Source organism: Zingiber officinale, chromosome 2A (genome assembly GCF_018446385.1).
Source record: "Zingiber officinale cultivar Zhangliang chromosome 2A, Zo_v1.1, whole genome shotgun sequence".
NCBI classification, from domain to species: Eukaryota; Viridiplantae; Streptophyta; class Magnoliopsida; order Zingiberales; family Zingiberaceae; genus Zingiber; species Zingiber officinale.
Window position 1 is genome coordinate 13,030,012 of NC_055988.1, and position 25,034 is coordinate 13,055,045.

General features: G+C 39.3%; 1 protein-coding gene and 1 long non-coding RNA gene across 2 annotated transcripts; both read right to left on the reverse strand.

The window, feature by feature from the left end:
• Window positions 1-5,957: 5,957 nt before the first annotated feature.
• On the reverse strand, window positions 5,958-7,977 carry LOC122040755 (cytochrome P450 71A1-like). Its single transcript, XM_042600182.1, has 3 exons — window positions 7,471-7,977; window positions 6,842-7,390; window positions 5,958-6,721 (listed from the first exon to the last, which is right to left on the reverse strand). Exons 1-3 carry the CDS (start codon window positions 7,897-7,899, stop codon window positions 6,119-6,121), a joined length of 1,581 nt encoding a protein of 526 aa, XP_042456116.1. The 5' UTR covers window positions 7,900-7,977; the 3' UTR covers window positions 5,958-6,118.
• Window positions 7,978-14,613: 6,636 nt separating this feature from the next.
• On the reverse strand, window positions 14,614-24,412 carry LOC122044413. Its single transcript, XR_006129549.1, has 3 exons — window positions 24,064-24,412; window positions 23,015-23,071; window positions 14,614-14,639 (listed from the first exon to the last, which is right to left on the reverse strand). It is a non-coding gene; the product is annotated as an uncharacterized LOC122044413 (long non-coding RNA).
• Window positions 24,413-25,034: the final 622 nt, after the last annotated feature.

A 25,034-nucleotide genomic window follows, 5' to 3' on the forward strand; every position in this document is an offset into this window, starting at 1 on the left:
ATTAGTTTAAATTGACAAAATAACTATTCTGGTAACTTTTGTCATAATACTTTTTTATTATTATTTATTTTATTTTATTTTATTATTTTTTAAAAAAAATTGATGAAATATCTTCATTTTTGTATCTTCCACACTGCTTACCCCAAGACAAAGTCTTGGAATTTGCTTCTTGTCTATATTTTTTGCAAGTATATCAATGTCTATTCAAGAAAGACGGAGCATCCACGAGCCACCACCATACGATCAAGAATATTTCAACTACTGGAGGCGAGCAATGGAATGGTTCTTAGTAAGTCTAAATTTTGATAATCTACTGATATTGAGAAAACCTTCTTGGGACTCATAACTGAACAAAAATGTAAGTAAACTTATTTGTAATATTTTATCTAACAATGTTTTATGCAGACTAGAAAAGTAGAAGAATGCACATGAGCTTTGGACCCAGTTGATCAAGCTACATAAGGAGTCGTTAGAGCTAAAGGATCAAGTAAAAATCAAATCTGGACTCGAGTCAAATCTAATCAAAAAGCCTACTGAATTAGGGGATACACTTAAGGTTAGTATAATTTGTTGGGATGTATACTATACGCCTAACTTTTGTATGAATGTCTGTTTTGAAATATTTTGAAATGAGAATCACTTTGGTCAAATGTTTACATTTTATATTTATATATATGTCAACACAGTTGTTCATTTAATTTATATTGTAGATAATATAGTGTGTGGTGCCACACAGAAGATCATGTTATCGGTTCCTTATAAATTATAAATAGTAGCTCACAACCAAGATGGATTGGGGCAAACCATTGGAACAGTTGTAGTGTAATTTGATATTAGTCTGTCTTGACTATAAAATTACACTAGTGCACTATGTGTGTATTGAGCAGGGTTGTTTGAGGTTGTTTGTTTTGTACTGACTACATAAAAGAACAGAACCTCTGTTATTATAGATGTGCACCCTCTTAATCCTATATAATAACAAGCACGTATACTTAGTATTTATTTCTTTAACTTATCAATAAGTGAGATTTATTCATTAAATCAATAGGTCCTATGAGTTAGGAAATAGTACTGTTTATATGGTATGTTGTTGATTATAGAAGGAATCTGTGTCCTAATTATTTAGGTTGATGATGTCCCCTTGAGGAGCTCATAAGGATTATCGTGTAAACCCTGCAGCTGGACTTAGTCCGGCATGATAATAAAGCTGAGTGGTACTACTCTTGGAATCAGATGTTGATTAATTGAGTTGTCAGTAACTCATTTAATTAACGGACATACGATATCTTAAACACGGGGAGATTAACGCACTCATGAAAGAAGGAGCTCATATTGTAATATGGGATTGGTGTGGTAGTTCAATAATAACCCTTTAGTGGTATGAGTTATTATTGATGGACTTGAGTTGGATGTTCGGGCCGAACATAGGAAGCTCAAGCCCATCATGAGGCCTAAACCAATTCCTCGTTTATGTCCCTGTTGTAGCCTCTATATAAAGCCTCGCATCCACCCCAACAAAATTCGATTATAAAAGGAGGGATTTTTTCTAAATAGAATTCGGTTATAAAAGGAAGATTTTTTCTAAACAGAATTCGATTATAAAAGGGAGATTTTTTCTAAACAGAATTCGGTTATTTTTTTCTTTCTTTGTAACTGACAGCAAGGGTTATAAAAAGGGGATATGACACCCCCTAAACATAAGTTTTCCACAACTCTCTTGCTTAGGGTTGGCGTCACAAGGTTCTCCTTCTCAACCTTAGGGCCGGCGACACAAATCTCTTCCTTCTCCACCTTAGGGCCAGCGGCACAAATATCTTCCAACTCCACCTTAGGGCCGACGGCTTGGAGGAGAGGAAGAAGAGGAGAGGGCACCCATCCTAGAGCTTCCTTTTGGTGGTCGGTGGTTTGGAAACAAAGAAGAGAAGAAGGGTGGTTTTTGTCTTGGTAGATCATCACCCACACGCCGTCCAAGAAGAGGAGAGGAATACAGCAGAAGATTAAGAGGTCTTTAGCTACAAAGGAAAGGTATAACTAGTTCTTTGATTCCGCTGCGTAATTAGTTTAGTTTTCTTTGTATCGATTTTGAATACCAATACAAGAGGCCAGTGATCTTGTACTTCAATCAAGGTGTACTTTGATCCGTCAAGAACTTGCTTGATTGATCAAACACATATCAGATCGAACATGGGGGTTGCTAGGAAAAGTTCTGTACTTGTACAATTTTTGTACAGGGAAATTTAAACATAACAGAATTCCAGCACCTTCAAGTGGTATCAGAGCGAGTTTTTTGACTCTGTGTAATTGGTTTTCAGTTAAATTATGCACTGCTCGTATATAAGTTTAGGCAGGATAATAGTAGGATGTGCAAGAAAGATTAACTCTGTAGTTGTAGGCATCCTAGGTTCAACTATTATGACTTTGTGTGTTTGTGTATGATTTGAACCCTCGGGCATGTCGAGGTTGTTTTGTGTTGTGCATGATTGTAATAATTAAATACGGTCGGTTATTGTATTATTTTTTACATTCTGTTCGATGTAGATTACATGTAAATTCCTTTGTGAAATATAGGATCGATAAATATAAATTTTTATTTTTATTTGTTGCGGCTTGTATCCTTGCTATGCATGGTGCTATTTTGAGGACCAGAGGCGCGATAAAGAAGGAAGCAAGATAGATGCGACGACTTGATCCATTGGCAGCATATTGGAGGACAGCGATGGACGATGCCATAATAGTTAGAAATTTTATTTTCATATTTATTGTATTTATATGTTGTTTTTATGTGCTGTGATGCTATGTGTTGTGATGTGTGTGCATGTTAAAATTCCTCAATTTAAATAACTAAGTAGAAGAGAGATTATTTAAATAAATTCCACAGTCTCCATTACTGGTTTATAAGTGATGCATTCAAACTTGCGCGTTGGCTTTAAGTGTCTTCCTCCATATCAGATGAGTTTGTTTGCAGATCACTAGATCAAACTTCCTCTATGGATGATTATAGAAAATTATTTAGGTATGTGTGATCTTCTCCATCTGAAGGAACACATTCCTAATTAATGAACTAAGTATCAAGTAATAGTATATATTTAGGCACATTTAATAGTATCCTTCCCATCTGAGTCACTGCTATTATTTGTATGGTCGAAGATGAACCAACTATTAATTTATTTGTCATAAAGTTAGGTTGACAAGATAATAAAATTAATAAGTAAACCTCCTCTTATAAATGTTTGAATTAGTATACGTCCACACTATCGTGGCATACAAAATTCATGCTATTTTGAGGTGTTGGTGAATTTAAATTATATTATTTGAGGAATCAATATTATTTTAAATTGTAAAGTTTTGACCAAATATCTTATTTTGTGATTCTCAGGATTTCAAAATGGCTTTCAATCCTCTTGTTGTTATTTTAAAAGAAAATAAGTTTACTGGTCCAAATTATATTGATTAGAAACAGAACTTGGACATTGTCTTAACTGCTGAATAATACAAATTTATACTTTTTGAGGTCTGTCCTAGCGTGCTTGATAAGGATTCTACTGAAGAGGAGATAGAGAGACATAAGAAATGGGTCAAGGCAGATGAGATGGCGCGGTGTTACATTTTGGGTTCTATGTCAAATGTGCTGCAACATCAACATCATGTCATAACCATTGCCTATGACATAATACTCAATCTCAAGGAACTCTTCGAACACCAAAATCGGGCTGTCAGGCAGGAGGCCATGAGAAACTTAATGACGACCATCATGACTGAGGGGACACCCGTGAGGGATCATATCCTCAAGATAATAGCTCATTTGAATGAGATGGAAGTCCTTGGAGCTGAAATCGATGGGGAATTAGGGTTGACGGCGTCGAATCCTCTTCGTCAATGGGGAACGAAGAGACGTCTCAAAAAGATGCCCTAATCCTGTGGGAACTAACCCATTATATAGTGCACATCCATTATCAACCCATAGATGATAATGGATGCGGGTAATGGATTTTACACATATGAGATCCACATCCAATAACCCAAAAACTCAATAACTTTAAGTTAGATTACTTAAACGAGTTTGGATCGTATTCACATGTGCAACTCACAAATAAGCCCACCTAATAAGGATAATTATATCCAACAAGAGATTCACTTGTTATATACCTAGTTGAAGAGGAGTCAACTCATTCTGCTATCTTGCAAGGTATGATGTTGATTTGATTCTAGGTCATTCTTTCTTCAAGTCTACGGAGAAGTGCTTGAAGGACGTGAAGTTGGACAATAGCAGCATCAACGATGTCATGATCACAGCGAGTTGACAAGGATTCTCAAAGTTCAACAGCTGCTAGTAGATTTTATCGATTTAATGTCAGATGATGTTTCTCCTAGGCTACCACTTGATACTATTCTAAACTCGAGAACAAGTTCTTTTCAATCTGGACGATTGATGCAGAAGAATTCGTTGGATCTTTTTTCTTATTTTTTAGTAAATTATTCATTTTTATAATTTGAGTTTTTTTTAGGTATTTTAAGTATTTTTGTAATTTTTGTCTTTTGTAATTGTTTTGGATTTTGAGTGCGTTTAAAAAATTTTCAGATTATGAGTGTGTTTGTAGTTTTTTTTTCTTTAAAATTTATTTCCTTTATTTGGTTCTTAAAGTTTAAATATATATAAACATACGTTTAGTTGTTTGAGGGATGATTCTTGATTATTAAATATATTTTTTTAGAAAATATGAAGGATGACGGTATCTCTTCTTATCTTCTTCTCAATTCCTCCATTATCGTTAGCCCATAGGATAATCATTATCCTATCTAGCATCAAAATCTTGCTTTGTCTGATATTCAGTTGATCTTAACCTATTAAGACTTCTTTTGCCCAACATCTGGTCAACTTTTACCTATCAAGACTTTTCATTACCCAACATCTAATCAACCTTAACCTATCGAGACTTTGTCATTGTTAAACATCCAGTTTTCCTTAACTTGGTTGAACTTCTTGTTTTATGCTAATATCTGGTCAACTATGGCTTGTTAGGACTTCTTCATTACCAACTGTTTGGTCTTCCGTGACCCACTTTGAACTTTTTCCTTGCTAATGATCGCTAAGTGTCCGGTCTACTGTGATCCAATTGGACTTCCTATTGTCATGTATCTAATCAATTTTGACATACTTGACATCTCACTCAATTACTTAACATATTGATCAAAAATCGAAACTTAAACTCAAGTCACACTAAGCTAGATCAACTTTGACCAAATGTCAATTGCACCAACACATGATACCTAAGAGATCATGGGGCATCATGGCTCATATCTCCCTGTAGTTTGCTGAGTTCGGCTAAATGATCTCGGACGGTTTGGAGGGCAGCTCGGCTCAACTCGAACTAGCTCGACAGATCGAACTAGTTCGACTGGATGGACTAGCTCGACAAATCAAATTAGGTTGGAATGTGGACTAGATTGGTAAGTCAGACTAGGTTGGCAGGTCGAATTAGCTTGACAGGTCAGACCAGGTTGGCAAATTGGACTAGGTAGGTAGCTCAGCTCATGTCAGCAAGTCGACAAAGCTTAGGTTAGCAACTCAAACTTTAGATGAATAAACTATTGTTAACTTAAAGTTTAAGTATTTTTAATAACAAGTTAATAGATAAATTTTCTGATTAAGTCACCTATAATAAAGACAATATGAATATTATATACGTTTCGGGTTATCTCATGCCCCTTTTTAACATTCAGCTAAGACGGGATAAATTCTTATAATTTATCCTTTCTAGAATGTCGTCTTAAAAAGATCGTTAAGATAATAATTTTATTTTATTTTTTTATCAATGAATCTCGATAAAGTCAAGGTAAATATTTTTCTTATGTGTTAGTCATTATTCCAAAGGTTCGTAGCAATCCGTGATTTATCTCGTGTTGATGAACGTATTCATTTTTTACCATTAATATAATAAAAATTCTGTTTTGTTCCCATGTCGATCCATCATTAAAAAAAGTACACATGTCATCCATCTACATACCTTTAATCCATTAATAATTTCACCCATACCGACCATACATGATAAAAATTTTATTAAAGACAAACTTCATTCCCATTATTCCCCTAGTTTCGAACTACTACTATATATAGGACTTAGAAGCAAGGTGCTGCAACAATTTGTAGGGCCCTCTTTTTGCGCATTGTGATCCCAAAAACTTCACTCATCTCCATCTCCTCGCCTTCGTGCAGTTTCCACTCAAATTTATGCATGAGGGTGGCAAGTCCAAGCTCGATGACGGCAATAGCAAACCCAATTCCGGGACAAATTCTCCTTCCGGCACCAAAAGGAGTCAGCTCGAAATGCTGCCCTCGATAGTCGATGTCATTGTCGAGGAACCTCTCCGGTTGGAACTCCTCGACTGTCTCACCCCAGGAGATCGAGTCTCGTCCGATGGCCCACACGTTTATGAAGACCCAAGTGTCCTTGGGGATGTGGTACCCCATGACGGTGGTGTCACGAAGCGATTGTCTCGGGACCAATAACGGCCCTGGTGGATGGAGGCGCATGGCTTCCTTGACGACTGCACGTAGGTAGTCCATTCGAGTCAAGTCGTCCTCGGAGATGTTTGATTTTGAGCCAACTACTTGTCGCACCTCGTGTTGCAATTTCTTCATGACACGTGGATTGCTGACTAACTCCGCCATCGCCCACTCGATAACAATATGGGTCGAGTCCATTCCAGCCGCATACATATCCTGCCCATAACAATATATTAACTAATAAATTCAAAAAAACAAACTTTGACTTTTATCCAATAAAGTAACTAATTATCTTTTATTTTAAAAAAAACTGATAAAATTGGCGGTCAAACTCACCATGATCATTGACTTGATGGTGTCCCTCGTCATCAGTCGCTTCATTTCGTCGTCCCCGTCCTTCTGCAGCGACAGCAACACCTCGACGAAGCTCTCCGCCGTCTCCTTCGGCTCCTCACCGTCATGATCCCCTTCTTCGGCTGCGGCGCACTTCCTCTCGTTATCCTCAATTATCTGCTCCATAATCTCATCGACTCGGTCCACCATCTTCCTCACTCGGCCGCTGATCATCATCCTTCTCAGGCACGGCAGCAGCGGAAAGCAGTCGCCCACGTGGAGCGTCCCCATGGCGACGGACACGTCCCCCATGATCTCGTCGATGTAGTCTCCCCACGCGGAGTGCCTCGAGCTCTCCCCGAGCATCGCCCGCCCGATCACGCGCTTGGCGAGCGTGTTCAGCACGCGGGTCATGTCGATGGCTCGGCCCGGTGCGGAGGCGCAGGCTCCGGCGATGTCCTCCACCATGGATGCCACCTCTTCCTCGCGGACGTGTCGAAAGGAGCGCACCATCTTGGCGCTGAGCAGGTGGAGGAGGCTCACCTTCTTGACCTGCTGGCGCAGAATCAGAGATCGAGATCGAGGGATTATAAATTAGATTGAAAATGAACAACAATAATTTCACGCCTGACCTGGCGCCAGTGGTCCCCATAGGGAGCGAAGGCCACATCACGGCCGTTGCGGGTGAACATGTTGGGGACGGTGAGCGACGGTCGGCTAGCGAAGACGTGGTCCTGGTGCTTCATGACCTCTCGGGCCATGTCGGCCGACGACACCACGAGAGCGGGCACCTGGCCGAGTCGGAGGAGCATGAGCGGGCCGTGGCGCCTCGACATGGCTTGGAGAGAGCGGTGGGGGAGCGAACCGAGCTGGTGGAGGTTTCCGATGATAGGGAACCGCCAGGGGGAAGGTGGGTGCAGCAACTTGGGCTTCTTGGCTGAGGAGCGCCAGCGGTGTCGAAAGAGAGTAACTGCAGGGAGCATGATGAAGACGACGACGATGAAGAAGAGATGGAGGAGGAGGAGAGGGTGGGTGAGCGAGCGCAGGGGAAGAAGATCCATGGCTGCCGGTGCCGTCCGAGTACAGTTGGGCCGGAGTAATATAGGGCGGAAGGAAGGAGGAATGGAGGGAGAGGACAATCGTTATTGCTTAATTTGCTTTTCAGTCCAGTCTAAATAATAATGTATATAATAATAAGATAATTATTTTAAAACTACACCAATAAAAAAATAAAAATAGAAAACAAATCCCAAAATATATATATATATATATATATAAACTTTCATGTTTAAGAATATTATATTGTTATATTTGAATTTTATCTCGTTATATATATAAACTTTCATGTTTAAGAATATTATGTCGTTATATTTGAATTTTATCTCGTGGTCTTTAATACTACATACTGTGTCCCCATGTCCCAGAGTCGATCGGACGGCTATGATATTTTCATGATATACACTACATTCTTGAGATGTGATTTAGACCGTCCAATCAGCTCTGGAACATGGGGACATAATATTTTGGGGACAAAGGATCTCATCTCCAATATAAAAGGCCAATTATGACTAGAATACTACAGTAGAGTATTCTTTTTGATGCGTAATCTAACTATATAATTTTGAAAGTAGACCGTCTTTTATTGTCTAGTGAATAAATTTGAAATAAAACTCAGATCACAATTAAATCGATGGATAATTTTGATTCTCTTTTGAATCTAAATTTTTAAAAAATAAAAATAAATAACTTTTATAATCGTCCAGCTTCTTTTAATTTATCAAATAGTTTATGTCATAAAATTATATAACGGAATAAAATATTTTAAAATTAAGCTTATAAAACTTTGATCACGCGTAAATAGATGAATAAATTTGATTCTCCTAATTGTATTAGGGATTCTATTTTGATTCTCAATTTTTTTAAAAAAATAAAAATAAATAACTCTTATAATCGTCCAACTTCTTTTAATTTATCAAATAGTTTTATATCATAAAATTATATAACGGAATAAAATATTTTAAAATTAAACTTAAAAAATCAATTTAAGTTCATCAAGGGGCATTTAGGCATTCATTGAACTTGCGAGCACCCTTTCGCAATCTCGCGTAGAATTTTGGAACAACGCGAGACGTGTAGCACGTTGGTTTTTTTCTTTTGTAGATTAATCATGAATAGGGACAAAAAAAAAACAAAAAAAAATTTTAAATAAGTGTGGTACATTAAATTCCACGTATTATTACAATATATCAATTTAAATATGGACCAAAAGATTTCTGCTGGATCTCTTTAATAAAATTATTAAGATATAAATTATTATCAAATGAGATCTTAAATTAAAATTCAACTTATTCAAATATACTTCCTCTTATATTTTGACCCATAATTTATCTCTTCCAAATTAATTTAAGGATCAAATGGCAGAGGCAGAGACACTATAGGTGAAGGAATCATCTTCTTACAATATGATTTTATTTACTTTGAAATTTTCCTAAAATTCACAACTAAGCATTTTTATATTAGTCTCACCCTCACATATCATATATTCAATCACTGTGTGACACGTGTATATTTATAAGAATTAAAGTTTATCGTGTTTTACGTGCAGGGGGACAAACAGTAGTGGTGGCCACCCATGAGAAAGCGATAGGCAGCAGCATTTATATAAGTACGAACAAATTTAGTATTAGGTTTAGTATGAATTTATTTATATTTATTAACTCATTAAATTAAATAAATAGATAAATTTAATTAATTAAATAAATTAAAATAATTCATTAAATTAAATAAATAAATTTAAACATAGGTATTCAACTCATTAATATTCATGAATAACATTTTTAAATAAATTAGTAAAACATATTTATCAATAAAATTTCTATCTAGATGTTAAATAGAAATAAATAAATTAATAAATAAGTTTGTATTATCAATTTAAAAAGTAAAATTTTTAAATAATTAAATAAAGTTCAAATCAAATTTAATCAAATTTAAACTTATAAAAAAATAAATCAAGGTAAATTTAAATAATTATTTACTTAGTTTATTTTAAGTTTAATTTCACTTGACTTAATTATTTTATTAGATAAATTTAAATACTATAGAATTTAAGTTCGACTTGACTCGTTATGGATAGATGTCGACGGCGAGGAAATCTAGGGTATTTTCAACATTCTCCCTTTGAAATTTCCTTAAAATTCCCAACCACACATCCATTTTTTGTTTTTTTGTTATATTAATCTCACCCTCACGAATCATGTATTTAATCACCATGTGACATGTGTCTAGATTGTTAATTATAAGAATCAAAAGCATATCGTGTTTCACGTATTGGTCGCGACCCTTTTTTTTTCCAATTAGTTGCTCCGGTACGTATAGGGGGAAAATGGACTGAGGAATGAATCAATATAATTAGGATCGGATTAAGTTATCATAATAATTAGTTATGATCTTTCATTAAATTTATTGTCTTCATAAATTATAATTTAAATCAGAATGTAGGATCAGAAGTTATCCTTCATTCGATAGGCCAATTACCTTACCACTTATTTACAGTTGACGGCCTTCGGGTTTCGGACTTCGGACTTTGGATAATTTTTTATTATTCATTCTGATTTAAATTATAATTTAAAGGAACGATAAATTTAAAAAGAGATGGTAATCAAATATGATCATATTATGATCATCATTCGACTATTATAATTATAAGTATACTTCATCCCCGTTCTAAATTTTTTTTCTCAGAGGATCTAATCTAAGGAAAAAATGCTGGCCACAGCCAATGAGAAAGTGATAGGCAGTGGCGATGATGTCAGTGGCGATGATATGTTGTGCTCACAAAAATGAGAAGATTAGAAGATGGTCGAAGCGAATCTCGATTAGATTTCTCCTATGATCAAGTGGAGAGTAGAAATAGTCTAGATAATGGAGAATAATATGTTTTTGGATGTTGATATTATTATCTTATATAAAAGTTTAGTAGTAAAAAATTTGTTAGCACAAGAATAGGGTGACTACTGACAAGATAAAAGTCTTGCTCCTGCAAAACAAAACGAAACTAGAAAAAAGGTCTCTGGTGTTTGCCCTCCGACACTTAAGTTAGAATCAAGAAGAGAGAATTGGGTAATCAAGAAAAAAATAGAGATCTTGCCTTCCTCATACATGCCGTATCCTTTTATACCTTTTTCTGTGATCGTTCGCCTGTCGTTATTTAATGATATTAATTGCCAGAGGAAGGTTGTTTTATCTTCACTTCAGTGCATTGATGATAGATGTAGTGTCTTTCTTTGTCTTGACTTCTTCATATTTAATGATAGACGACGCGTTCTCTTTTGCTTTCTTGTCTCCTCCTGTGTAATGTCATTCCTTGTGTCGAACGGACTGCCTGAGAAGCTTGTTTACCTGCCGACCAACCCATGATGCCCCGACTAGCCGGGTGATGTCCGCTCGGCTACCCCTTTATTGACCGAGATAATTGTAAGCCCGGAGTTGACCGCCTTAACTTTGGCCGACACCGTGTCAATTGACCCGTGACAGGTGGGCTCTCCCTTATCACCGCATCACAAGCCTCCCCCTCAAGTCTAGTCGAAGGAGGCTATAGGTCCGACTGACTGGACAAATGGTCTTTGGCGATTGTTTTATGTCGGATCGGAATGTTCAGTCCCTAATGGTCGATCGACGCATCAACCAACGCCGCTCAGTCTCTGTCTTACCATGGTAAATGAACGATCGGAGGGTGTCTATGCAGAGCAGGGCAATGAGCGGTGACACTTGGAGAATTCTCCAAACACGCTTCTTCGAGCGGTCTCAGTCGTCGCTGATATCACCCATATTTCTCGAAGCTTGTGTAAATCCTTGACAATTATGGCCGAGCACGCGACCATCCCTTTTAATTAAAGGCTTTAAATGCTACCCGGTAACCACATGCCATGTGTCCCCCTTTCTGCCGCTGCACACTTGACAAGACAGGCGAATATCCTCTGCTGACGTGACTAGCGCCTCTTTGAATTCTATTGTTAGATCTTCTTCTAGGGTTTTGAAGACTTGGATCGGACAATTGAGAGTGATCGGTCGTGAGGTTTATAAGCCTCGCCTATGTTGTTGTCTTCTCCACTTCGTGCTTTCATCTTCGAGCTTCGCCGCTGTGGCATTTCGCTGATTCGCCGGTGATCCTCCTATACCGGTAATCTCCTGCTTCTTTGATCGATTCTTGTGTGCTTTCCCTTGTAAGGTTTTCAGTCGATTCGGTCTAGTGTTCATTTTGTGTTCATCTTCGATCTTGTTCCTTCGTTCTTTCGATGGCAAGTTCATCACAGCCTCCCTCTGCCGTCCCTGGACTTTGTTACACCACCATTGAGTCCAGGTTTGACACCGACGATGCGGAGAGTATGAGGGCAACTTACGAAATTCTACCTAACTATCAAATCGGTCTACCTTCTGCCTTTGATTGTCCGGACGAATCGCCGCTCAGTTTTGTAACTTTTTTCAGAGACCAATTTACCGCCGGTCTGCAGTTCCCGATCCACCCTTTCTTCTTAGCCGTTTGTAAATATTTTCGTATCTCCTTACATCAACTAGTGTCGAACTCCTTTCGAGTGTTGTGCGTGGTCGTCGTTCTATTCCGCCTGCACGACATTCCCCTTACTCCCCGACTCTTCCATTATTTCTATTATCCGAAGTTGTCCAAGCCTGAGACATTTCTTTTCTAAGCCTGAGTGGGTCTTGTTTTCTTTGATAAGATGTCATCCTCCAATAAATATTGGAAGGAGTACTATATGTTGGTGCGGTTAGCACTAACGGTCTAACTCAAGTTTTGATGAATGACAAAATAGGTTAAGTTAGTTTCGTTGTTATCTAAAATTCTGACCGAGTGTGCAGGAGAAAGCCCAGACAGGTCGACGGGCTGACCTGATGTCTGGCACGAAGCCCAGTTAGGTCGACGGGCCGACTGGATAGCTGGCACGAAGTCCAGCTAGGTCGACGGGTTGACCGGATAGCTGGCACGAAGTCCAGACGGGTCAAAGGGCTGATCGGACGTCTGACAGGTAAGTGGAGGTAAGTCATTGGAGGGGAGTGATTGTGAGGACGCGTTCCCGGGAAGAGAACATTAGGCGTCGATCCGACTTAGATTCATTTCGGATATCTAAGTCGAGATCGTGACTAGATTCCGGTTTCGAGGAGACGCTTGTTAATTTTAAACTGTGCTAACACTTTGTTTTACAGGATATATATATCGTATGTTTGCCTCCGGACTAATGTTTTCTTGCAGGAAGGAAGTTACTGGAAAACCAGGGTCCAGGCGCCCGGGATGGATCCGAGCGCCTGGAACAGGTCCAGGAGCCCGGAACAGGTCCGGGTGCCCGGGATGGATCCGGGCGCCCGGAGGCAAATTTTATCCCCAAAGGAGCCTTGCCACGTGGAGCATCCTTATTGGGTCGGCTACATCATATTCCGGGCGCCCAAAGGGATCCGGGCGCCGAAGGGATCCGAGCGCCCCGAACCTCTTATATAAGGAGGGTAAAGCCTGAAGCTCAACACAACAACGAAAGAACTACTCTTCTGTGCTCCTGTGACGCTGCAAAAGCTCTCCGACAAAAGTGCCAGTTTGTTTTGTCTTTCTTTTCTTATTGTCGGGGTTTTTTTGCTAATTAATTCTTGTACTTAGTTTGTAATAAACTCTCGAATTATTAGTGATTGCCCATCGAAAGCACCCTTGCGTGCAGGCCTTGGAGTAGGAATCGCCAAAGGCTCCGAACCAATGAAATCATTGTGTTTGCTTTAGCTTGTCTATTTTTCCGCTGCATACGTATCTCGATAATTTTTAAATCTCTATTCACCCCCCTCTGGCGAAACTCACGATCCAACAAGTGGTATCAGAGCAGCTACCGCTCTGATCTGGTGCAACCACTAATCAGACAAGGGGTGAATTTTTTTTTTCATTTTTTTTTGTTTTCAATTTTTCATAATTTTCCAAACTGGTACTATTGCCTTTTTGGAAATTTTTTTCCCGTCGCAATTAATCTGATTTGGTGCAACACCAATTCAGTTTATCTTCTCTTCTCCCGCACTACTAATCCAAGACCAAGTCTTGGGACTCTTTTTGTCTATCTTTTTCCCTTGTGTGCAGGTTAATTATGTCTCAAATTGAAGGCTTCATCGCAGTATGCCCTCCCCTATTCAACGGGCACTACAAGAAAAAAAACTAATAGACAACGCTTTTAAAGCACTGTCTTTGTGCCTGAAAAAGCGTTGTTAAAGGCACTGTTGTTAAAAGTCTGCTCAACGACAACGCTTTTAAAGCGTTGTCGTTTGTAGCGAATACATCGCTTTTGCAACGCTTTAAAAGCGTTGTCGGTTTATGCAAAGACAACACTTTTGCAACGTTTTAAAAGCATTGTCATTTTAAAGAAAAAAATTATTTAAAAATCATTATTTTTATATTTACGAAACTATTATTTTTCTTTTACCATGTCTAGATTCGAATTTTACATAAAATCAACTCAGCTAATGATTTCAAACTCATACCAAAATAATAGAATTCTGGCATTAAAGTAATATTAGTATTTAATTACATGAGAAGCTAGTAAATATCAAAATTAACACTAATTCTGTTTCAAAGTAGATAATGATATTCACAAATAAAACAAAAGAGCACAAAATAACTAGCCGACCTCGAAGCCAACAATCTGTTTACTTCTACTAGCTACACTCAAAAATTATTATCGACTTGAGAACGGGACAAAACAGTACAGTAATTACTACCACAATACTAAAGAAGTAGCTTTGAACAGATTGAACAGTTGGCCTGAAATATAAACAAAAAATTACAGTCAATAGTTTGAACCAAAAAATTACTTCTACTAGCTATTTTCTATAAATGAACTAAAACTCATTACTCAGAAATGAAATGCTTGCAGAAAGAAAGAAAGAAAGCTTGCAGAAATGCAACGTTTCTTCAAACTTCAGAAAGAAAGCTTGCAGAAATGAAACGCTTTCTTCTCTACAAACGCTTTCTTGCAAAAAGCACTGTTGTTGCAGAAATGCTCCTTAGCGTACTGATCTCGACTGTCCTGTATCCACCTACAAAAGTAGCAATAATATGTTTCAAGTCCATACATGAGCATTACTAATGGCTCTCAAAAGAAACAAAACAATCATTGGAGACGAATGAATGAATACTCACATTAACCAATATTATACAAGGTTAACAAATCAACATACCAATGACTTTACAGGAATTGTCCTGCTCTAGAAACAGCTCAAAAGCCACATTCAAAATAGAAATGCCAAAAAGGTGAACAACCCATATAAGAAACTTCCGAACATAAATGGAGGTACTCAGAGAATACCCACTGGTATTGATCAACATTAGAGTTGTGAAGGTTACAACATTGCTATGAAAACTTCATAGCAAACAATAAAATGTTGCATAAAGAACCAAACACCAAATTTTACCATCAAACATTAGTAAAAGTTTTAGACATTTCAAATCAAAATAAACGAGTTCAAAATGTAAAACTTTGCTAGAGAATCAACTATAATATGATAAACTGTGGTTTGTACTACTCAGTATTGTTGGGACCGAAAAGTAGCTAGAGGGGGGGGGGGGGAGGGGGTGAATAGCTCTTCGCGCTTCTCGTGTGCTTGGCGTTGCTTATTTCTTCAAGAGATGTGCAGCGGAATACAAAGAAACAAAAACAAACACGCTAATACTTGGTATTTTACTTGGTATCCACCTCACAAGAGGTGACTAGTCCAAGGATCCACGCACACACACACACACCTCCACTATGAAACACTCCTTTTCGGTAACTACCGAAGGCGGAGAAGCCCTACAAGACTCTCAATACAAGAAGAAAGGAAAGGGAAACAAAATACAAGCGCAAAGCTTACAATGAGTACAGAAAACCTTAACCCTAGCTTCTCTTCTTGGCTTTGATCCGCCTCTTGACTTGGAAAACCTCCAAGATCCTTCAAGAACTGGCGATCTGAGCTTTGAGAGCACTGTGGAGGAGCTGGCAAGAGATCTGAGATGAAACAGTAGTCGGCTTACAAAGGAGACGCCCGCCTGCAGCTCAAATACGACGCAACGGTCGGATCCCGATCGATTCGAAAACTCCCAATCGATCGGGGAGGCTTTAGATCGATCCACAGATTGATCTAGAGCGCCTCTGTGCTCTGGAAAAATGCCTGGATCGATCCACGGATCGATCCAGCGCTTATCGCGCAAACCAGCAGCGTCCCAATCAATCCACTGATCGATTGGGACCTCTGGATCGATTCACTGATCGATCCAGAGGCTCTCTGTTCGCTGGGAAAGGCCTGGATCAATCCACTGATCGATCTAGAGGCTTTATGTTCGCTGGGAAAAGCTTGGATCGATCCACTGATCGATCCAGCTCTTGGTTTTTGCCCAAAACCAAGTCCCAAGCCTCTCAAACCAACATCCGGTCAACCTTGACCTGTTGGTACATCATGCCTAGCATCTGGTCATTCCCTTGACCTGCCAGAACTCCCCACCAAGTGTCTGGTCAATCCCTTTGACCCACTTGGACTTTTCTCTTCGTGCCAAGTATCCGGTCACTACCTTGACCTACTTGGACTTCCACCAGATGTCTGGTCAACCTTGACCCATCTGGATTTCCTCGTGCCAAGTATCCAGTCAATCCTTTGACCTACTTGGACTTCCCAACACCAGATGTCCGATCATCCTTGATCCATCTGGATTTTCCCTTGCCTGGCTTCACTCACCAGGACTTTCACCTAGCTTCACTCACTAGGGTTTTCCATCTGCCTAGCTTCACTCACTAGGACTTTCACCTGGCTTCACTCACCAGGATTTCCTTCTGCCTAGCTTCACTTACTAGGACTTTCCATCTGCCTAGCTTCACTCACTAGGACTTTCCATCTGCCTAACCTTCCAGTTAGGACTTCCCAGTCAGGTATCCGGTCACCCTTGACTTACTTGACTCTTCTTCATCCACATTGATCAGTCCCTGATCAGAATCTCCCCACATGAACAACTGCGCCTGCATTGTCCATGTGTCTACATGTATTGTCAAACATCGAAACTATGACCAAGACTCAAGCTTGGTCAACTCAGTCAACCTTGACCTAAGGGATATTGCACCAACAATCTCCCCCTTTTTGATGTTTGACAATAGCTTTAAGTTAGGACCACTCTGAGTTAAGCTAATCCCATAGCCTTAACTCTCTTCATGCCAAAGTATGAATGTTGGTTCCCTTCATTCTCCCCCTATGACCTCCCCCATTGGTAATGAAGGCCTAACTTAAACCACACATTCTCCCCCTATTGGCACATATCAAACAAACACTATCTCTCCCCCTGAAGAGATACTCATCATTGGTTACAACTGCACTCGTTGAACCTTTATCCCTTTTGAAACTCTCCCCCTGAAGAGTTTCTCAAGGTTGTAATCAACATCATAATAAAGGTCTCATACCCTTCATTTTCCCTACATTCTCCCCCAATGTAGACAAATGCCCAACCTTGAGCATTTTTCAACCACTTGAAAAATACCACTTGAAATAATGAGGATATCCACTCCCCATTTCAAGTTCAAATGCTCATTCATGAGCATTTTCTCTAAAGAAGGTTAACCACCCTCCAAGGTTCATGAAAAATAATGTTTCATGTCTTTAAAGAGTCCCTCCCCCTAAAGACATGGTGGTAGCTTCTGTCATTGCACCAACAATGACTTGGAGTCCCTAAACCTTTAGGAAACCCAAATTTAGAAGTTTTGAGGTTCAAATGTTCAAAATTTGAAACAAACCTCAACCTAAACTTCAATTTAGTCTTCCTTAACCAATCCATCCTTGTTTTCAACATGAAAACACCCTTTTTATGTATACAAATGTATTTTGAAGGGTTTGGAATGGTTACATTAACTAAACAAGATTCAAAATGCTGAAATCAGGCTTTCTCAGCCAAAATCAGCATCCTGGATCGATTGGAGTTGGGTTCCAATCGATTGAACCTAGCTGAATCGATCCACTGATCGATTCAGTATGTGTAGATCGATCGGCTGATCGATCCAGCGAGCTTCTGCTCGCGAGAATTACCTTCTGAATCGATCCGCTGATCGATTCAGACACTCCAATCGATCCATGGATTGATCGAAGCTCTGATAGTTGTTGAATTTCAAATTCAGCCAACTTCAGAAACCCCTAGAAAATTCTACAAAAATCCAAAAATCATGAAATTTCGTGTAGACATTATTTAGGGCATACTTGATCATGGAAAAATAGTTTTCTATGAAAATACATCATATTTTCAAAGATTGACACAAGCTTGAAAACTTGCTAAAACTTTAGCGTTTTCTTCAAGTTTGTGTCTAACTATTCAATGGTGATTACTATCAAAAGATAGCCTTCACCAAGGTTTTCTAAAAGCATTTTAAAATAATTTTCAAAACCAATATCCCATCACATTCCTTGGGCTTAATGCACATGACTTGTACATTAGCTTTCCCAATGATGGGAAAACACATAACTATGTGTTTTGATGAACCTAAAACTCAAAAGAATGCACTAAATCAACATCTTGAGTTTTGTTCATCTTCCTAACATCTCACTTGTATCTAATGTGCACTAAAACACATACAAGTCACCTTATAGTCCTTGTGAGCTGTGAGATTTTGGTTTTGCTCTATTCTAAGGATCATGCATATCTATCTAGGCATTTTAGAGATATTAGACATCTACCTAGGATGTCACTTGTTAATAAGTGTTGTTAAATGTCATTTGTCCTTAATTACAAGGAATTAAACTTAATGCATGATTATGTTATGGCATACATCAAAAAGGAAATAATTTTCAAAAGAAAATATCCTATAACTACATGATATATGAATGTCATGACATGGTATTTTTAGATTTTTCATAATAAAACATGAATGCAAAAATAGACATGATGTCATGGCATATGATGGGCAAACAATCATGGCAAGGTTTAGCATAAATAAAATATACCTAGATTACCTATCTAAGTATCCGTAACCACTTAGCTAACTCAAAAGATACCACTTGTTTTAGCTTAAAACGTTAAACCTAGATTGTCCTAAATGCTTCAAAGAAATGCAAACGTTAAAAATTAAGCATATCCTCAAATGTTGGCATATTCCATTTTTCCTCAAGAGTAATCACATAAATCAAGGCCCGGATTGCCTTAAATGTCTAAGAGAATATCAAAATCCCAACTTGGTATTTCTCTAGGTTTTCCAATTTATGTCATTTTAAGATAAAATCAAATTTTCCACCATTAGGCACATTTTACTCTTTCAAGGAGTAAATAATAATTCCATTTCATTTTCAAAGGTTAACAAAAACCTTGAAAATGCTCCTTGAGTGTCAATTTCCTCAAAGTTGGGTTAACTACCCTTCTAATCGGAGTTGACACTCTCTAACCCATCTATGGGGTAGAGAAGATGCTCCTAGGAACCCAACACCTATTGGTGCTCCTTGGATGCTCTAGGTACTCACTAGGGATAACTTCCCTAGATACCTTCCTAGTGACCTTGTTGGGCTTCTTAGAAGCCTTGGTCACATTTTCTAGGTCAACTCTAGGGATAGCCTCCCTTGTGACCTTGTTCGTGACTTTCTTAGACTTCTTAGAAGTCTTAGTCACTTTGGTTGCAAAGATACTTCTAGGGATATCTTTCCTTGTATCCTTGACTTGACCTCTAGACTTAGGGCTTGTTCCATAACTATATGGAACTCTGTGATAACTAGGCACATCCCTTTTAGCTTTGGGTTTGTATCCCAAACCTCTATGGCCATTGGATGACTTTTGTACCCCTAAACCTAAGTTATGCTCATTTTGCCCTAATAGGATATTTTCCAATCTTTTTAGGGTCTTTTCTAATTTATCAAGTCTTGACCTCAAGACTTGATTTTCCCTCACTAAGTCCTTAGTATTTGATTTTTCATTTGATCCATGAGCATTTTTATTCTTGGGCTTGTATCTATTTTCCTTAGTGTTCTTGCCCAAATGTCTATCTACCTTCCTAACCTTAGGTTGGGTAGTCTTGGCATGTAGGGCCACATACTTTTCCTTAATTCCCTCATGCTTTCTATTCTTATGGTAAATTACATTAAAATGATAAAAATTAGAACTATCATGCTTTTTACCATAACGTAAAGGGGTAGGCTCAATAAATGTTACTTTCTTCTTTACCTTGGAGGCTCCCCCTTGACTAATGCCTCGTTGAGCCTTGACCATCTTCTTCCCCTTGGGGCATTGACTTCGGTAATGCCCTTTTTGTTGACACAAGAAGCACACAATGTGCTCTTTGCTCTTCTTTGTCTCGGGGGTGGTCTCCTTGGGCTTCTCTTTGCCCTTTTGTGTCACTTGACCCTTCTTCTTGGCCAAGTTGGGACACTTGCTCTTGTAGTGCCCACTTTCCCTACACTCAAAACATATTATATATTTTTTATTTTTAATTGAAACATTTATACCTTCTTGTGTATGGATGACACTTGCTCCTCCATTTGATATTTCTTGAATTTTGGAGGTGGCACCATCTTCTTCTTCTTCACTTGACCCGGATGTGGAGGCCTCTTCTTGCTCCGGGTTCATTGATCTACACTCCCCCTCAATCCTAGAGGTGGAGGCTTCATCATCTTGTACATGGAACAAGGAGTATGCTCCCTCCTTGTTCTCTTCATTGCACTCCCTTGAAGATGAAGCTTCTTCTTGGACTTCTTCTTTGGAGGTTGAGCATCTCTCAACCTCGGAGTCCTCCTCTTGGTCTTGCTCCAAAGAGTCACCCTCTCTGGATTCTTCTTGCTCTTGTACAGTGGAGGGGATCTCTTCATGAAGCTTGGCAAATTTACTCCATAATTCCTTTGCATCTTTAAATTCTCCAATTTTGCAAAGGATGGTGCTTGGCAATAAATTGACCAAAAGCTTGGTCACTTTGTCATTGCCCTCGCACCTTTGGACTTGCTCTTGGCTCCACTTGCTCCTCTTGAGAACTATGCCCTTTGAGTTTGTTGGAGTCTTGAAGCCTTCCATAAGAGCAAACCATTGCTCTATCTCCATCATAAGAAAGTTTTCGATTCTTGATTTCCAAGAATCGAAGCTTGTGGAAGTGTATGGTGGAGCCACCCTCGTGTCAAATCCGAGCCCATCTCGAAATTCCATTGTAGAAGTTGAGCTTTTGAATTTCTTTGACTTTGACAATTTTGCTTCAACTTCTTTACTCTCTAGCTCTTCTTGTTATACTTGACCCTTCCGGCGATGATTCCGGTGAAGAGCGGCCTCGCTATGATACCACTTGTTGGGACCGAAAAGTAGCTAGAGGGGGGGTGAATAGCTCTTCGCGCTTCTCGTGTGCTTGGCGTTGCTTATTTCTTCAAGAGATGTGCAGCGGAATACAAAGAAACAAAAACAAACACGCTAACACTTGGGATTTTACTTGGTATCCACCTCACAAGAGGTGACTAGTCCAAGGATCCACGCACACACACACCTCCACTATGAAACACTCCTTTTCGGTAACTACCGAAGGCGGAGAAGCCCTACAAGATTCTCAATACAAGAAGAAAGGAAAGGGAAACAAAATACAAGCGCAAAGCTTACAATGAGTACAGAAAACCCTAACCCTAGCTTCTCTTCTTGGCTTTGATCCGCCTCTTGACTTGGAAAACCTCCAAGATCCTTCAAGAACTGACGATCTGAGCTTTGAGAGCGCTGTGGAGGAGCTGGCAAGAGATCTGAGATGAAACAGTAGTCGGCTTACAAAGGAGACGCCCGCCTGCAGCTCAAATACGACGCAACGGTCGGATCTCGATCGATTCGAAAACTCCCAATCGATCGGGGAGGCTTTGGATCGATCCACAGATCGATCTAGAGCGCCTATGTGCTCTGGAAAAATGCCTGGATCGATCCACGGATCGATCCAGCGCTTATCGCGCGAACCAGCAGCGTCCCAATCAATCCACTGATCGATTGGGACCTCTGGATCGATCCACTGATCGATCCAGAGGCTCTCTGTTCGCTGGGAAAGGCCTGGATCGATCCACTGATCGATCCAGAGGCTTTCTGTTCGCTGGGAAAAGCCTGGATCGATCCACTGATCGATCCAGCTCTTGGTTTTTGCCCAAAACCAAGTCCCAAGCCTCTCAAACCAACATCCGGTCAACCTTGACCTGTTGGTACATCATGCCTAGCATCTGGTCATTCCCTTGACCTGCCAGAACTCCCCACCAAGTGTCTAGTCAATCCCTTTGACCCACTTGGACTTTTCTCTTCGTGCCAAGTATCCGGTCACTCCCTTGACCTACTTGGACTTCCACCAGATGTCTGGTCAACCTTGACACATCTGGATTTCCTCGTGCCAAGTATCCAGTCAATCCTTTGACCTACTTGGACTTCCCAACACCAGATGTCCGATCATCCTTGATCCATCTGGATTTTCCCTTGCCTGGCTTCACTCACCAGGACTTTCACCTAGCTTCACTCACTAGGATTTTCCATCTGCCTAGCTTCACTCACTAGGACTTTCACCTGGCTTCACTCACCAGGATTTCCTTCTGCCTAGCTTCACTTACTAGGACTTTCCATCTGCCTAGCTTCACTCACTAGGACTTTCCATCTGCCTAACCTTCCAGTTAGGACTTCCCAGTAAGGTATCCGGTCACCCTTGACCTACTTGACTCTTCTTCATCCACACTGATCAGTCCCTGATCAGAATCTCCCCACATGAACAACTGCGCCTACATTGTCCATGTGTCTAGATGTATTGTCAAACATCGAAACTATGACCAAGACTCAAGCTTGGTCAACTCAGTCAACCTTGACCTAAGGGATATTGCACCAACAAGTATAACATCCATTTCTCAGTTTTTGTCTTATGTTGCATCTGTGTTTTTTATTTCATATTTACATGAAGTATATATCTTGTAATACAAGCAAATATCCTGAAGTTCAATAATACAGATCTATAGTAAGCTTCTACGCCTACAACCAATGAAGTTCTATAAGAACTTCTTATGAGACATCAGTTGAGGTTTGTGTTGTTTACATTCCTTTCTAATTTTAATAAAGAATGATCATGGCCAGCATGCGAGTGAACAACTTCAAGGAAATTCAACAGCATTATACTTTAACAAGGGCCTTAACGATTGAATAACTTACTTAAAAGAAGTAATGTCTACCTGAACATTGCTTTCTTCCATTAAAACCTCCTTAGCTTTTTCGCAAAGCACCCTAACCTGAAATTTTATTTAAAAACTTATAAATATAGTTATTAACTCACAATGATAAACTGCAAGAAATTCCAAATATTATTTTCATAGGAAAAAAAAGAACACTAAACAAAAATTAGACTGCAAAAGCTAATGTCTTAACAATGTGAACTCATTGTGAACTTTTAGCAATTAGCAAGACACAAGAAGGGAATAGAAGCATTTATCTCTATTCCTTGTTAATAGAACAAACAGTTATTGCATGTAACTAGAGGAGTCCTCCTATAACTTGAGTAATATTTCATAAATTTCCAGAGGCTTATGAAAAGATACAATAGAAACCTCTACGAATATTTTTTCTATATAACTTACAAGAAAAATCAGCTCAATCAAAAATTGAATTCCGAATGACATGCTGATCAGATAAACTATTTCCCATCGTCTCTAACAAATTAAAGCATTTATAATTGTATCAAGGAGAAATAATTAAGTCACATTGGATAAATAAATCATCAGATTATTCATTAAAAAGCGACACTAACCCACCCCATAGTCCAACAAAGAAAATCATTACAGTCCAGGAATGAAATATGGATTGGCCAGTTCTATATTAGTAGTTTCAAGTCTGGGAAGAGCTCAAATTTCTCTACAAACTCCATTATTTAAAGCTTGAATCATAGGATATGTGGAACAATCCAGGGAACTGGATCAAAGACCTGCAACCGAACCAATTCGTTACGAAGAAAGATCGACTAATGATTAAAATAGATCTAACCCCAATATCTACCATTTTACATATACAGATCCCAGTAATCACTAGAAACAAACATCTCAGCCAAACCATACGCCATAACAGCATCGCAGATTAGTAAATTGCTAAACACCCACTCAACCTCAGATCTGTAAAGAATACGCATGAATCGAGCAGAAAACCCCCAAAACAAACATCTTGACCAGAGAAGGAATAAATCGAAGGAGCGATCGAACGAAAATAAGCGAGGGAAAGGGTGAGATGTAACCTCCTGTTCGGCGAGCGGCTTGCACTGCATGAGCTGCGCGATCTACTCGTCCAGGTTGCCATGGGTGTCCGAGGCCGGCACTGGACTCACGCTCATCTTGTCCTCCTTATACCAGTCACCACCTCAACGTCGGGGGTGAAGGAGGCGAAGAGATGGGTCGATCTGTCGTGGTCGATCGCCTCAGCACCGGGATCTGCCGCTTGACGAAGGTGTGGTCTTGACGGAGAGGAGTTCGGAGGAGTGGTTTGCGGAGAGGGGTTCGCGAGAGAGGGGTTTGCCGGAGAGGAGTTAGATGGAGAAGGCCGCGTGAGATGAGGAGTTGGGAGAAGGGTTCGAGATAAAAAATGATCGGAAGATAGGAGTTGGGAGAAGGGTTCGGGTTTTCTACTCCTTACTTAGATCCAACGGTTTGTATTAATCAAGATTTAGATGAGAACTTAACAATAGACAACACTTTTTAAAAATAGACAATGCTTTTTACGAAGCGTTGTCTTTGACCCGTAAAAATCACTAATAGACAACGGTTTTTAGAAAAGCGTTGTCTATTAATAAGAAAATAATGAAATAGACAACGCTTTTCACTAAAAGCGTTGTTAAAAAAAATAGACAACATTTTTTATAAAAAGCGTTGTCGTTTAAGTGTTGTAGAATCCCAATTTTCTTGTAGTGGGGGATGATTTTTCGTACTGGAAGAAGCGGATGAAGGTTTACCTAAAGACTGATTTTGATCAATGGTTCAGCGTCACAAGAGGCTATAAAGTGCCAATCGACAACTCCGGAATTCCACTGGACCCGGAACAGTGGACTCCGGACATGAAGAAAAAAGCGTCAACGGATTTCAAAGCACTCAACACGCTTCAATGCGGACTGACGAAGGAAGAATTGAACCGGGTAGGACCGTACTAGAATGCAAAGGAATTGTGGGACAAACTGATCGAACTACACGAAGGGACAAGTGATGCCAAGGTAAC